The sequence below is a fragment of the Salvia hispanica genome, chromosome 1 (assembly GCF_029641045.1).
Source record: "Salvia hispanica isolate PSC_SH4W2 chromosome 1, Shi_PSC_v1, whole genome shotgun sequence".
Classification (NCBI taxonomy): Eukaryota; Viridiplantae; Streptophyta; class Magnoliopsida; order Lamiales; family Lamiaceae; genus Salvia; species Salvia hispanica.
The window spans coordinates 3,332,356-3,346,539 of NC_142692.1; the positions used below are offsets into that span (position 1 = coordinate 3,332,356).

Below are 14,184 nucleotides of genomic sequence, written 5' to 3' on the forward strand. Positions count from 1 at the left end.
TTGCAACATCAGCCAAGAAAGTAAACAGAGTCCAAAAAAAACAGACACATTGTTTAAACTTACACATTCCTATGACAAGGTTTCACCATCAAAGAATCCAATCAACATTCTTGAAGGTTGAACCCCGAGATTATTATATAACTAAACTTCACATTGTTACACAACAAAGACTAAAAACTAGAGAACATCATGTGATAACTTTCATATGGTATATGTCTCAATGCGCACCTTTCTTTTGCACCGTCACTAAATCCATAGTAGAACCATAAGTTGCGTTGAGCGCCTCGGCACACCATCCATGGCCATCGTCTACCGTTGGCATACGGACTTCCATGACCGGAGCTGCAGGGTTTTGAGCCCCCGGCATGATCACCCCTGCAAAAGCCCTCAGAACATTTGCTGCATCGATGTCCAAGCAAATGTTGATCTCTGGAACACCTTTGGGTGCCGGTGGTATCCCTGTGATCTTGAAATATCCCAGGAGATGATTCTTCTCCACAGCTTTCCCGTCTCCTTCGTAGACGACGATTAAAGCCTCAGTTTGGTTATCATGCACAGTCGTGAAGATCATGTCGCGTCTAACTGGCGTCGTCGTATTCTGATGTATGATGGGGATGAAGCTGTTTCCATCTGCTCTCACTCCGATGCTCAAAGGTGTTGCTTGAATAGTTAGAAGGTCCAAACTCCCGAAAGGATCGTTGACTCCAGAAGCTACCGCACCTTCTAGAGCTGCCCCTCTGACTGCAGCTTCCAACGGGTTGATCCCGGTGTATGGATCCTTTTTGCAGACACCCGTGACAATCTTTTGCAGCATAGGAATGTTGGAGCAACCACCAACCAGAATAACATCACTTATATCCCCTATGTCTACCTTTGCATCGTGCAAGCACTGTTTGATTAGGCTCTCACATTTCTCAAAGATTTCTCTATTCACTTGCTCGAATTCTTCCCTATCCAGAACCTTGCATATCTTTCTCCCGCCCAAGTCAATGTCAATTTGAACACTAGATTGGGATGAGAGTTTGTGGATAGCATCTTGTGTTGCAACACGAAGCAACCCCATTCTAGTGATCTCTTCAATCCCACGGGTCGAGAAGTGACTGTCCATATCAGGTAGGAGGTGGCGCATCGTGTTCAGAAGTATGTCTTCGCCTCCAATTACATTTCCTGCTAAGGCTTTTATCTGGGACACTCCTCCTGCAGTGGCAGAGACCGCTACATCGCAAAATCCAGCACCCATGTTGAAAATAACAACAATTTTCTCACTTCCACTGCTCATGTTGTCGTGCGCGTTCTGCTGCTGTTGTGCATACAACAATGCAACTGCAGTTGGTTCGGGCATCAGCCTCAGGACTTGAAGACCGGCCATGGCACACGCCCTTTCGACCCGAGTCAGTTGGAACCGGCTAAATGACACCGGAATGGTCAAGACAACACTGCGCACTGGACGCTTGAGCCGAAGCTCAGCCATCGTCTTCAGCTCAATGAGAAATATTGCAAGAACTTCCTCGGGAGTTGTCGACCTCCACATGTTCTTAACCAGCGCTGCAATAAAGGGCCTCGCACCGATGTTCAAGGTCTGGACCAGGAAAGGGAGGCATTTGCTCGCGTGAACAACAGGGTCCGTGTCAACCCTACCAACCAGACGTTTTATGTTGAAGATTGCAGCCCCGGATAACATCTCATACTCATGAGCCAACTGATTGCTCACGCCTCCAGCGGGAATCTCGTCTTTGAAGGTGACATACGACCGCATCAGCTTCTGGTTCCGCGTGTTCCTGATAAGTTCCACCCCCGAGCCACTCCAGACTGCAACGCTACATTGTGAAGTACCAATGTCAATTCCGATTGCAATCTCTGGCAGAAGTGACGAAGATTTGTCCTCTCCAGTAGTTTCGCTGTCAGACGCTACAGTATACGCTGGTTCCGCCATTCTTGAAACTCACAGACGCCTACAAAACATAGCATTTCAGCAAAATAATCAAATCATGAAACCAATCTGAAATAAATCACTAATTGAAAAGTCTCTGTGCTTGAAATGGTAAAAGCATCCATCAATCCACTTCTCATTCCTAACCTAAAGCAATCTGATCTAATTTACCAAGTTGCAAAGAACTAAATGCCACTCAGGATTTTCAACAAACACCAAGTGACCAAATTAACACACTTCCAATCTATATCAGAAAAATCTACAACACCTATCAATTTTCCAAAACCCTCCATTTTAGTCCAAAAATTTCTTCTCAAACTCAACACATTGATGATGCTATCACTAGAATAGAAAACTAAAGAGTAATACCAAAAAAAGGAAATTTACAAAACCATCATGCAGATGAATCAACAAACCTAACTCAAAATTGATCCACCTCATTCAATTTCTAATCCAAATACTTGCCATTCTAGAAAGCGATATCAAACCAAATTGAGGCAAATGAAGAGTACACAACTGAATACCAAAAAATTGCAGCAAATTAAAAACAGAATCAGCACAAGCAAGACACAATTGCTATTGAATTTGAAGAACTAACCGATTAGAATTTGAAGAAAGTGAGCAAGATAGATAGCTGGAGCAGAGATAGAGAGTAGAAGAAGCTTATTTGTGGAATTTTCTGGAAAATGAGAGAGAAAGAGGTGGCAGTTTTATGTATGCAAAGGTGCTCACTCGCATTCTCTAGATCATCCCAGAGAGATACAGTCAGAGAGAGATACCTATTTTTTTAAATATTTCTTTATAATTTTTAAAATTTTGCATTTTGATGTTCAATTTTTTTTGTTTCGTGTAGATCATTTTTTCAATATTAATATAGGTACTAAGACTTAAATTCTACTTTAGATTTTAACTCTTTTATTCTCTGTATATTTATCATTGTAATTTACTTAATATTAATATAGGTTTGTGTTAAAATGACAATCCCTCTTAAAGTGACATCGTGATACCACTTATACAACAATATTATAAACACTACACAACAATTTTACAAACACTACACAGCAATCTATAGATTGCTGTATAGTGTGTTGGATATTGCTGGACAAGAAAAATTATTGTATAAGAAGTAGCATATTGTTGACCGTCTTTTTTGGGGGTCATTTTTTTTTTGCCACGTGGCAGCTTATTATTCGTCCACGTGTACAAATGATTGGCTAGGAATAATGGTATGGTGTTATTTTAAAAGGTGGTGGCACCCATGCCCCCATTAATATATATTTATATGTTAAAGAAAAATTGAAAGAAATTAATGAAATCACACATTAGAATCCTAATCGACTGAAAATTAAAAATAGAAGACTAATTTTAAAATTTCTCTCAATAATCTGGAAAGCAAGAAAAAGGAATCTAGGCCCAATAAAGTGTTATTTTAAAGCCCAAGTCAGATTAGAAAAATGTTTTTAAATGAGGCCCAAGGCTCTCTCGTAAGGAAAATTAGAACAAAGTTTTTGAAAATACAGAAAAGTTGTTGAAATTAATAAAAAAAAAAACAGTGACGAAGTTAGTTGGAAATGTTAAATTGATGTGACAAAGTGCTAATTAGTTAAGTTGTTACAAATGTTAAAACTCGGCTTATCAAAAACTGTAATCACGCACACACACACAACTTGTGAAATGAAATTGGTTCTTCAATTAAAATGATTCAATTAAAACCAACAAACTGATGTTAATAGATATGTATGGAAAAGCTCATGTTTTCTGAACATGGTCTGGATATTTTTGGATTTAGGGATATTGCTATATTATAATTAAATTTTAGTATTTTTTATAAACTTAAAAAATTGGTCTAAAATATCATAAACACTGGATATTGTTTGTCATTTTCCAACTCAATCCAAATAAGATATTTTTGGGGAAAAATTATTCTGCGTGGGCAACCGTGAAATATTTTTGATATTTTAGACCACTTTTGAAGTTAGTGACAAGTAGGATAAAAAGTAACGTAGAAAACCACGTCGATTTAGCACATAAGTTAGTCGGTTATGGTGATTGAATTACCATGAAAATAGCAAGCGAAAATTTTAGACCAATTTCAAAGTTTATGAAAAATATCAAAATTCAATTCAAGTATATAGTTTTAGGGAGCAATATTCCTTGTGAATACTCCATTTATTAAAATTAGGCCAATTTTAGTTAGGTCATTTATTTGTTAAACCTATAATTCTTTGAAACGTTAATTCTTGTTTCAGCTTCCAATAGCGAAGGCGGCATTTCTATTCAACCTCTGACTTTTTTATAGTTAGCAAATAGTCGTATAAATATGTACTATCTATTAATAGTGCATCAGAATTAATTTATATAAAGACGCTTCCATGCAAGTTCAAATCACTAATTAATTGAGTGATGGATTTCTCTGTTTTATTTTCTGTAATATTAAGCATTTCTGTTAATATTTTTGTTGCAACAGAAGCAACAAAAATATTATGTCCAATTCAAACCTTGTTCCAGCTCGGAGATTCCTTATCCGACACGGGGAATTCCATACGCCTCCTTCCTGTGGGCCCCACGCTCCCGGCAGCCCGCCTTCCCTACGGCGAAACTTTCCCTGGCCGGCCCACCGGCCGTTGGTCCGATGGTAGACTCATCATAGACTACGCAGGTGAGTACTTTACACAGAAATATTTTATTTTTTGAAATAGAGTGGACTACAGATAAGGCTATCGTAATTTAAAGTAAACTTATTTTGATTGGGCAGCTATGGCTCTTGGGCTTCCATTGGTGAACCCATATTTCGATAAGAACGCTTCGTTCAGAAATGGAGTGAATTTTGCGGTGGCCGGAGCTACGGCACTCAATGCTTCTTTCTTTCTTTCTAGAGGGATTATTGTTCCTAATGTTGGATCGTTGGACGTTCAACTACGTTCATTTCGTATCTACCTCGCCTCTATTTGCTCCACCCCTAGAGGTTAGTTATAACTACTTTGTAGGGGAGAGAAAATTCACCGATTCAATTAGTGGCTGATGCAGGATTTAACAATGAGGTCCAAAATAATTTTAAAAATAAAAACAAAAAATAATACCTCTTCGCCCATTAAAAATAAAATATTTTCTAAAATAGAAACAATATCATCTCTACTTTTTCATCTCTCTTACTTTATTCTCTCTTTATTAACTCACAAGACCACTACATAAATCTTGTGCCGGAAAGCAAATGTTTCATTGAAGAATACCTTGTCAATAAATAAGTATTTCAAACAAGAAGGAGAATTGGAGAAAGAGAGAAGTAGGAGTACATAGAAAGGGCAGAGCAATTGGAGAAGACTAGTTTGTGAACCTGTCGATGGTCTTGGAAAATCCTAATTTAATACTTAAATAAATTTTAATATGAAATTATTAAAATTTTGAAACCTTGGGACCAATAGTCAAATTGCTAGCTTTGGGCCCAAGATCAAGAAAAAAATTAAGAAAATGAAGAAAAATAAAAAAGAATGCGGGGATTGGAGTCGAAATTATATAGCACCCCAACTCTATATATTGTATGTATAATATTCTACTATGTCCATCTAATATTATATTTATCTTTATTCTATTTTGAAAAATAAAAACAGAATGTGGTGATTATCTTAGACGATCTCTGATTTTCGTGGGTGAAATTGGAGGAAATGACATCAATTTTCCATTGTCACAAGGCAGATCCCTCGAAGAAATCCGAACCTACATTCCTCTCATAAATCAAGCTATTGCTAATGCCACAAGAGTAATTATTTACATGCGATTTTCATTATTTTATTTTATTATTCTATAGATAGCTTATTCTTATATTCAAATTCCTTAATTATTAATAATTCACCATTTGCTTTGATTAAATTCACAACTCGTCTTTCTATATAAATGACTCAGGAGATTATTCGAGCCGGTGCCACGCGATTGGTGGTTCCTGGAAATTTTCCAATCGGCTGCTTCCCTTTCGTCCTTGCTGCATTCAGCAACAATGGTTCCACAATGTACGATGAACTTGGTTGCGTAAGAAGTGTCAACAACCTCGCAATTTACCAAAACAGTAACTTGCAAATTGCATTGGAAGCTCTCAGGAGGGAATTTCCCGGTGTATCCATAGTCTATGCAGATTATTACAACGCTTTCATAACAACTTTTCGCATTGCGCCCTTATTTGGTGAGTACTCACTAAAACTGTTATAGATCCTGTCTCTACAATACCAAGTCTATATTGTATCTCAAGATTATTCATCTAACCCTATGATTAATTTAAACTTAGATAAATCTCATTTTAACTTGTTTTATATTGCATTTCACTATTATTTTATCTAACAAGCCAACGTCACCATAATGTTTTTTTTCTCTTAACCAATTCGCAGGATTAAACCGAACAACTTTACTAACACCGTGTTGTAAAAGCAAACAATACAATTTTATCAGTTCCGAGTTTTGTGGGAACCCAACCGTGCCGGTTTGCTCGAACCCGGGGCAATATATACATTGGGATGGCCTCCATTTGACACAAGAAGCTTATCGCCGTATATCCCAACTTGTTATACCTAATATTCTACCTACAGTCATATGCTAACTAGTTTAATTGAGAGTTGAGACTAAACATATTGAAAGAGTGACGATGTACTATTTATTTGAATAAAATATGTTGGAAAATCATGTGTTATTTTCTTGTATTCATTTTCCTTAAATAAAATCGTTCCCTTAATGGTGATATTTTATTTCATAACGAGGCTTGAGCTCATACTACTAGTATTAAATCTTAGGTAAGTTCAGTTTAGGTTGTGTGTTAACTGAGTTCGATCTAATCGGAATAGAGTTTATTCGGGTTAAAATTTACAACCTCTATCCTGAATTTTTGAATTTTAGGCTTGCCAAACGGGTTAAAAGCATGAATTATCTTTTATGATTGTCTCATACAATTTAACTGTATAACCTTCAAAAGTAGCAAATTAAACCAAAATTTTGTATCTTTCGCAATAGTACAATAAAAATTGTGATGGAAATTTATTGTAACTACCTTTTGTCATTATATCTTCACCATATACACAATTACCATCTAGAAAGTGACCATCATAATGTATAACAATGCCAAATTTGTCATATAAAGTGTATTCCACATTATTATCAACTTACACTTTCCTTACATACATATTTATCATTAAAGGATAAAAGTATACCCAATTAATCTTTATCTCTAAGAAGTGGCATGTTTGTTTGACACGAATTGTGTTCAAAAAGAAAGCAGCTGATTCAGTAGCATGGGCTGCAATAAAAGTCCGGTGTCATTGTGTTAATTAAAAATGGCTCGACGGGATGTTAACAACTTGGTCCACTACAGAAATGTGATTCTCAATTATTAAATTTTATAATCGTAAGAGTATAAAACGTAAAAAATAATCTATTCTCAATTATTAAATTTTATAATTGTAGGATTTTAAAAGATCTACTAATATCTATTTATTTGTGTTTCTACATATCCGCGAATTATTAAACACAGAATCGTATTTTCCATAAATCATAATCTAAAAAATCATATCACCAGAATTAGAGAAGCATAATACAAAAATCAAGAAAAATGTTTGTTGAACTCTCCTAAAAATCCAAAACGAAATATACGATTAATCATTATCATAAAAGGCAAATTTTATTTTAGAATTAATCAAATCGTAAAATATTAACCAAATCCCAAAGTATAGAGGATACAGGGGTCAAAAAGTAAATACGAAAGCCTCAGTGTGCGATTTGAAAAGTATATAATACACACAATGAAGAGATGAACAAATTAAACAGAAGGGAAAAGCTAAAAAGATCGAGAGGGATTCACAGCCTACCGAAGTCTCTCTTCTCCTCAGGTGGCTATTTCTCTCCGTATTTGCAATTATTCACGAATATTTACTGTTTATGCGTGAGCGTGGCGTGGAATTTTTTTATTTGGGTATGTAAAATTGTGTTTGCGCGTTTTTTTTTCTGCGATCGGTGTTGAGTTGTTTGTGTTCTGATTGATTGTGGGTAATTGGATTGATTAGTCTCGTTTTTCCGGATTCAAGCTGTTTCAGAATCGAATTCCACGTTCTGGGGTTAGGTTTTTGCTTGATTTGGCTAGGTTATGCTTATATTTTAGGGTTTTTTACATCCGAGCTGAGTTGTTTTTGTTTGTTTCTTTTAGTGTTTTAGGGTTTCGTTTGGGTTAATTGAGTTGTTGAGCCTATGTTTTATGATTGTACTGTTGTTGAAACTTGTTAGAATGTAAATATTCTGGGATATACTGTGGCTTCCTGTTGAATTTAATGGTGTGATTATTTATTGATTTTGATTTTTTTTGTACATATTGAGTGATATCATAGATCGTGATGGTTGTGCATTCTTGTGGTTAAATGCAGTTCTTTTTGAAGTATGTTGTTCATGGGTTGAAATCTGTGTCCCTTTATGTTTTGTTCATTATTTTTCTTGTTACTTTCGTAGAAAGAGAGAACTATTTCTGTATTACACACACACACACACACACGTTAGTATTACTATTCAAGTAGCTTCAACGATATAACTGCTTGATTTGGTTGGACCTAACATCTAAATAGTTTTTTTTCTGGTTTCTCTTTGGTTTTGATTTGAGGATTGCCAGCTTTCTCTTTCTCTGAATTGAGCTTACTGCTTATGTGTATCATGGCAGGTGTTGAACCAGTTTAAGTGGTGATCTATATTCATCTTGTCTGGCAACGAAGATGACTATGAACCAGCGTACCACGATTGATTTAGAACAAGGATGGGATTTTATGCAAAACGGGATAACGAAATTGAAAAGAATTCTTGAAGGGTTGCCTGAGCCCCAGTTCAGCTCAGAGGACTACATAATGCTCTACACGTATTATTCGGCGCTCTATATTCTTATACAGTTGAATAGATTTTTATGCTGTTGTCAACTGTTATGGAGTTCCCTTGATTCTAAATTTACAGGACAATCTACAACATGTGCACTCAAAAGCCCCCACATGATTATTCTCAACAATTATATGACAAATACAAGGAGGCTTTCCAAGAGTACATTTCAACGACAGTAAGGAATTCAGATGATTTTTTTTTGCATTGCAAACAGTTTGATCATGATTCATGGTTTTTTATTGCAATATCATGTTTATTTCAGATAGTGATTTCGTTTTTTTTTTTTTTGGTTTCTAATGTCCTAGTGTCTGAAGTTGATTGCTTTTATTCTGAAATAAAAAAACAGGCTGTTTTAATTATTCCCAACATTTAAGAACTTTTGCTGATTTAATTTTTTGTTTCCATGGAATAATTTTGCTTATTTTACTTTTTTTCTGTGAAAGGTTTTGCCTTCTTTAAAGGAAAAGCATGATGAGTTCATGCTAAGGGAGCTTGTACAAAGGTGGTCAAATCATAAGATCATGGTGCGATGGCTTTCAAGGTTCTTCCACTATCTTGATAGGTACTTCGTTGCCAGAAGGTCACTTCCAATACTTAGGGAAGTTGGTCTGTCATGCTTCCGGGACCTGGTAATCATCTTCACCGTCAAAATGTTCTTTTGAACTTTCAGTTCCCCTTTTTTTATGCTTTGGGAAAATGCTTAAATCCTTATACCCATTTTCCTTCTTTCTTTTTTAGGTATATGTGGAGTTATCTGGGAAAGTCAAAGATGCTGTTATTTCTCTGGTATGTAATATTGTTATTCAGCTTCATTTTTAGTATATGTATTGTATACCCCTCTTCGGTGTATTAATTACTATATTTATTTTTAATAGATCGATCAAGAGCGAGAAGGGGAGCAAATAGATCGAGCTTTGTTGAAGAATGTATTGGACATATTTGTTGAGATAGGAATGGGGCAGATGGAATATTATGAAAATGACTTTGAAGCAGCGCTGCTAAATGACACAGCAGCTTACTATTCTCGAAAGGCTTCAAATTGGATCTTAGATGATTCATGTCCTGATTATATGCTAAAGGTTCTTTTTCTTAAAGAAAGATCTTTTTTCAACTGAAATTGTGGCCTCTGATAGTAGAGCTGCTCAGAGTTGCACATTCTGGTTGACATGTTAATGTTACTAAAGATTGCGAGTATATAGTGCTTGCAACTGTTTTTGGTTCAGTTTCTAACTATCTTTCTCAAATTCAGGCTGAGGAGTGTTTGAAACGAGAAAAGGACAGGGTTGCTCATTATCTTCATTCAAGTAGTGAGACAAAGTTGCTTGAGGTTTGTATTTCTCCTTAATAAATTTTGTAGACATTTACCATAGATTAGCATCCAACTATTGTGATGTGTGCGGTCCGTAGCCCACTTGTGAAGACCTTTTAATCGTCATATTCAGTTTAGTCCGCTATAACTGTCTGTTATCTTTTCTATTCAAACAGAAAGTACAACACGAACTGCTATCTGTGTACGCCACCCAGCTACTAGAGAAGGAGCACTCAGGTTGTCATGCTTTACTGAGGGATGACAAGGTACTTATTACTTAGGCTCCAAAGTCAGTTATTTATTTATGTTTTATGAGTTGCTATTATCGGTGCTAGTCTTAACATTTTCATCCATTAGGTTGATGATTTGTCAAGGATGTATAGGCTATTTTCAAAAATACCTCGCGGTTTAGAGCCTGTTGCACAGATTTTTAAGCAGGTTTGTGATATTTTATTTATAGTCAATTTGCACTCAATTTGTCTTAGTAGTTAGTCGTATCTAAATTTTTGGTAAGGACTAACACATCATGTTTTTCCATACAGCATGTTACTGCGGAAGGCACAGCTTTGGTCAAACAAGCCGAAGATGCTGCAAGTACTAAGAAGGTCAATCTTTAGTTTTTTTTCCAACCAATCTTTATGTGTCACTTTGCTTATGAACAACTGTTGTAAGTTATGTTGGGATACTTGGGTTGGGTAAAAAGGTCATGGTCAGTGTCTCCTATTTGGGTTTTGAAGGTTTCTCAGTGTTTATGAAAATCACCTGCATAGTGCAAAGTCATTCTCTCATGCACATATAGTTTGATGCAGTGATCTAGTTACTCTCCTATTACCAGTGTATGGTTTCACTCTGACTCTTACCTATTACATGAAAGTAATATAATTCTCGTTCTTATGCTTCCATTTGGCACTCAAAATAAGTGAATAATATTAAATGCTACATTAAATCATTACAAGCCCTAAAATTCAATGGGTAACACAGTGAGTTTAATTGAATGACCTATTTTTCTAAATATTTCTTAATCTAAGCAGGAGAGCAACATGGACTAAAACGTGGGATTGAGTAACTCCATGCGGTTCTCATTAAGAAAGAAAATGTTTTTTTGATAGGAAAAAGATATCCAATTGCCTTTGTGTTGCCCCATCTTATATGCTGAACTGCTGAAGTGACTCTTTATAGTTAGATGGATGTGACATATGAATTGTAAGACAGCATTTTAGCCCTTCATGTTAAGTTTGACACTTGGCAGTATAATGTACATGATGGTTACTTTTGTTTCTGAAACACTGAAACTAAATATGTAAGCATCCTTTTAATGAGAAATGTCATTTTTAACAGGCAGAAAAGAGAGATGTTATTGGATTGCAGGAGCAGGTACCACTATTCTGAAGTTTGTTATTATTATTCATCTGTGATTTCACATTTTGGAATGTAATCATTCTTGTAATCCAGGTATTTGTGAGAAAAATAATTGAGCTCCATGACAAATTCATGGCATATGTGAATGATTGTTTCCTAAATCACACGCTTTTCCACAAGGTTAGAATTCTAAAAGCCACTCATCTTTATATTCCTCTATACTACAGTTATAAACATGGAAGTTAATTTTACTTGTATAACACATAGGCTCTCAAGGAGGCCTTTGAAGTTTTCTGCAATAAGGGAGTTGCTGGAAGTTCTAGCGCGGAACTTCTTGCCACATTTTGTGATAACATACTCAAAAAGGGTGGAAGTGAAAAATTGAGTGATGAAGCTATAGAAGAAACTCTGGAGAAGGTGTGTCTCGTGATAAAACTGTCTGCATTTATCGGTATATAGCATGCTTAAAACTGTGATTGAGGTCTCAAGTGTTTTTCAGGTTGTAAAACTGCTTGCTTACATTAGCGATAAGGATTTATTTGCTGAATTTTATCGGTAAGTTTATCTCGGTGATTTTAGTAACGTTTCTTAGTTTTATAATACCGATGGACTATTACTTTACTCTGTCTGCTGCCCTTTTGACAGGAAAAAGCTTGCACGACGTCTGTTATTTGATAAAAGTGCTAACGATGAGCATGAGAGAAGCATCCTAACAAAGTTGAAGCAGCAATGTGGTGGCCAATTTACCTCAAAAATGGAGGGAATGGTAAGTTTTGCAGTTTTGCTTACGATGGTCTATGACTTGGCAATCCTGTTGTAAGATGCATTTTTTCATGTCGTTTGCAATATTCCAGGTAACGGATTTAACCCTAGCTAGAGAAAATCAAGCCAGCTTTGAGGAGTATCTCAGCAATACACCAAATGCAAATCCAGGGATTGACTTGACGGTGACTGTTCTGACAACGGGTTTCTGGCCTAGCTACAAGTCCTTTGATCTTAATCTTCCAGCTGAGATGGTATGGTTGCAGAACAGAATCCTCCAACCCTTAAGAAAGCAGTGTCCTTTTTTCTCCTGTGGAATTCACTCTGCTACTAACCTCTCATTCTTTTTTCTGCTTGGGTTTTTTGTTCTAGGTTAAATGTGTTGAAGTGTTCAAAGAGTTTTATCAAACAAAAACAAAGCATAGGAAACTTACATGGATATATTCTTTGGGCACATGTAACATTAATGGAAAATTCGAACAAAAAACAATAGAGCTGATTGTGACTACTTATCAGGTACTTTTGTCTGGACAGATATCTGCTTATATTTCCTGATTTCTGTGACTGGTCTTAGTAATATTGATCTCTAATTTTCATTTTTTAGGCTGCTGCGCTGCTACTGTTTAATGCATCGGATAGATTAAGCTATCAAGAAATTATGACTCAGTTGAATCTATCTGATGACGATGTCATCAGACTGCTTCATTCACTTTCATGCGCTAGGTACAAGATTTTGACGAAGGAGCCTAGCACCAAAACCATTGCTCCAACTGATATCTTTGAATTTAATTCCAAGTTCACGGACAAAATGCGAAGGATCAAGGTACACAGGCTCCTATTTGTATGCATACGTGTCTTAGTGAGGGACGATTATGAAGCTAATTAACGTGTAAATGCAGATCCCTCTTCCTCCTGTGGATGAGAAAAAGAAGGTGATTGAGGATGTTGATAAGGACAGACGTTATGCAATAGATGCCTCAATTGTTCGTATCATGAAGAGTAGGAAGGTCTTGGGATACCAGCAGCTAGTTATGGAGTGTGTTGAGCAATTGGGCCGAATGTTTAAGGTACTCTTTCGTGATAGTTGATTTGATTTTACTTTGTGGTCTATGGCCCTTCACCCAAATGTTACTTTGCAATGTGCAGCCGGATGTCAAAGCAATCAAGAAGAGGATTGAGGATCTGATCACTCGTGACTACCTTGAACGGGACAAGGAAAATCCCAACTTGTTCAAGTACTTGGCGTAAATCCATACGTGCTTGCTGATGACCAAGCTTGCACGAATATTGGGACACACCCCAATCGAGCTCCGACTACTGTACAGTCTTCTGCATGTTTCCAGACCTTTGCTTAAGGGAATTCTAGTTCATTTTGCCCCAGTCTGGGTTAGGGAACGGTTGTCCCGATTGGTTATGCGCTGAAAGCTCAACTGCCGTTGAGGCAGTGAGACTAGAATAGCTTTTTCTGGATTCCTTTCATGTACGTTTATTTCATTTTGATAACTTGTTTTTGTTGAGGTTGGGTTTTTCTCTAAAGTAAATGTAAAGATTTACTTGAAGCAATCTTTTTTTGTCAAAGCTGTCTTACTGGTTTTGCATTAGCTATGCGTAGACCTTATTTTGAGAAATATTAATTACCTAATCAATGTGTATAACTTCGTATGTTTATGATATATGTCTAATATTTGTTTATAACACAAATTTGATTTATTCGGCTTGAACTATGTGTTTATGATGATTCATTGTGTTACAAATTTACACTCTATCAACCTTGGATTTAATCATGATTAACCATGGTGCGGTGTCGGTTGAATATTTTGATTTTTGATGAATGAAGCAGATAGCCAATAAAATCACAATTGTATTCCGGTCTATCTCGTGATTTTTAAAAATGGTTATCTAAATCATAATTTCAACGATTATCTGAATTGTCCAT

General features: G+C 36.2%; 3 protein-coding genes across 3 annotated transcripts; 2 read left to right on the top strand and 1 right to left on the bottom strand.

The window, feature by feature from the left end:
* Positions 1-2,693, bottom strand: HSP70T-2 (heat-shock protein 70T-2). The gene is made up of 2 exons (XM_048124984.2): positions 2,529-2,693; positions 1-1,952 (listed from the first exon to the last, which is right to left on the bottom strand). Exon 2 carries the CDS (start codon positions 1,931-1,933, stop codon positions 218-220), a length of 1,716 nt encoding a protein of 571 aa, XP_047980941.1. The 5' UTR covers positions 1,934-1,952; positions 2,529-2,693; the 3' UTR covers positions 1-217.
* A 1,582-nt stretch (positions 2,694-4,275) lies between these two features.
* Positions 4,276-6,615, top strand: LOC125217673 (acetylajmalan esterase-like). Its single transcript, XM_048119192.2, has 5 exons — positions 4,276-4,589; positions 4,686-4,895; positions 5,539-5,687; positions 5,831-6,104; positions 6,307-6,615. The coding sequence occupies exons 1-5, from the start codon at positions 4,334-4,336 to the stop codon at positions 6,513-6,515; spliced, it is 1,098 nt and encodes a 365-aa protein (XP_047975149.1). The 5' UTR covers positions 4,276-4,333; the 3' UTR covers positions 6,516-6,615.
* Positions 6,616-7,649: 1,034 nt separating this feature from the next.
* On the top strand, positions 7,650-13,849 carry LOC125221930 (cullin-1). Its single transcript, XM_048124272.2, has 20 exons — positions 7,650-7,794; positions 8,610-8,801; positions 8,894-8,993; positions 9,262-9,447; positions 9,557-9,604; positions 9,694-9,897; positions 10,068-10,145; positions 10,304-10,393; positions 10,485-10,565; positions 10,670-10,732; positions 11,466-11,501; positions 11,580-11,666; positions 11,754-11,903; positions 11,986-12,041; positions 12,132-12,252; positions 12,341-12,502; positions 12,621-12,764; positions 12,853-13,071; positions 13,148-13,315; positions 13,395-13,849. Exons 2-20 carry the CDS (start codon positions 8,662-8,664, stop codon positions 13,494-13,496), a joined length of 2,235 nt encoding a protein of 744 aa, XP_047980229.1. The 5' UTR covers positions 7,650-7,794; positions 8,610-8,661; the 3' UTR covers positions 13,497-13,849.
* Positions 13,850-14,184: the final 335 nt, after the last annotated feature.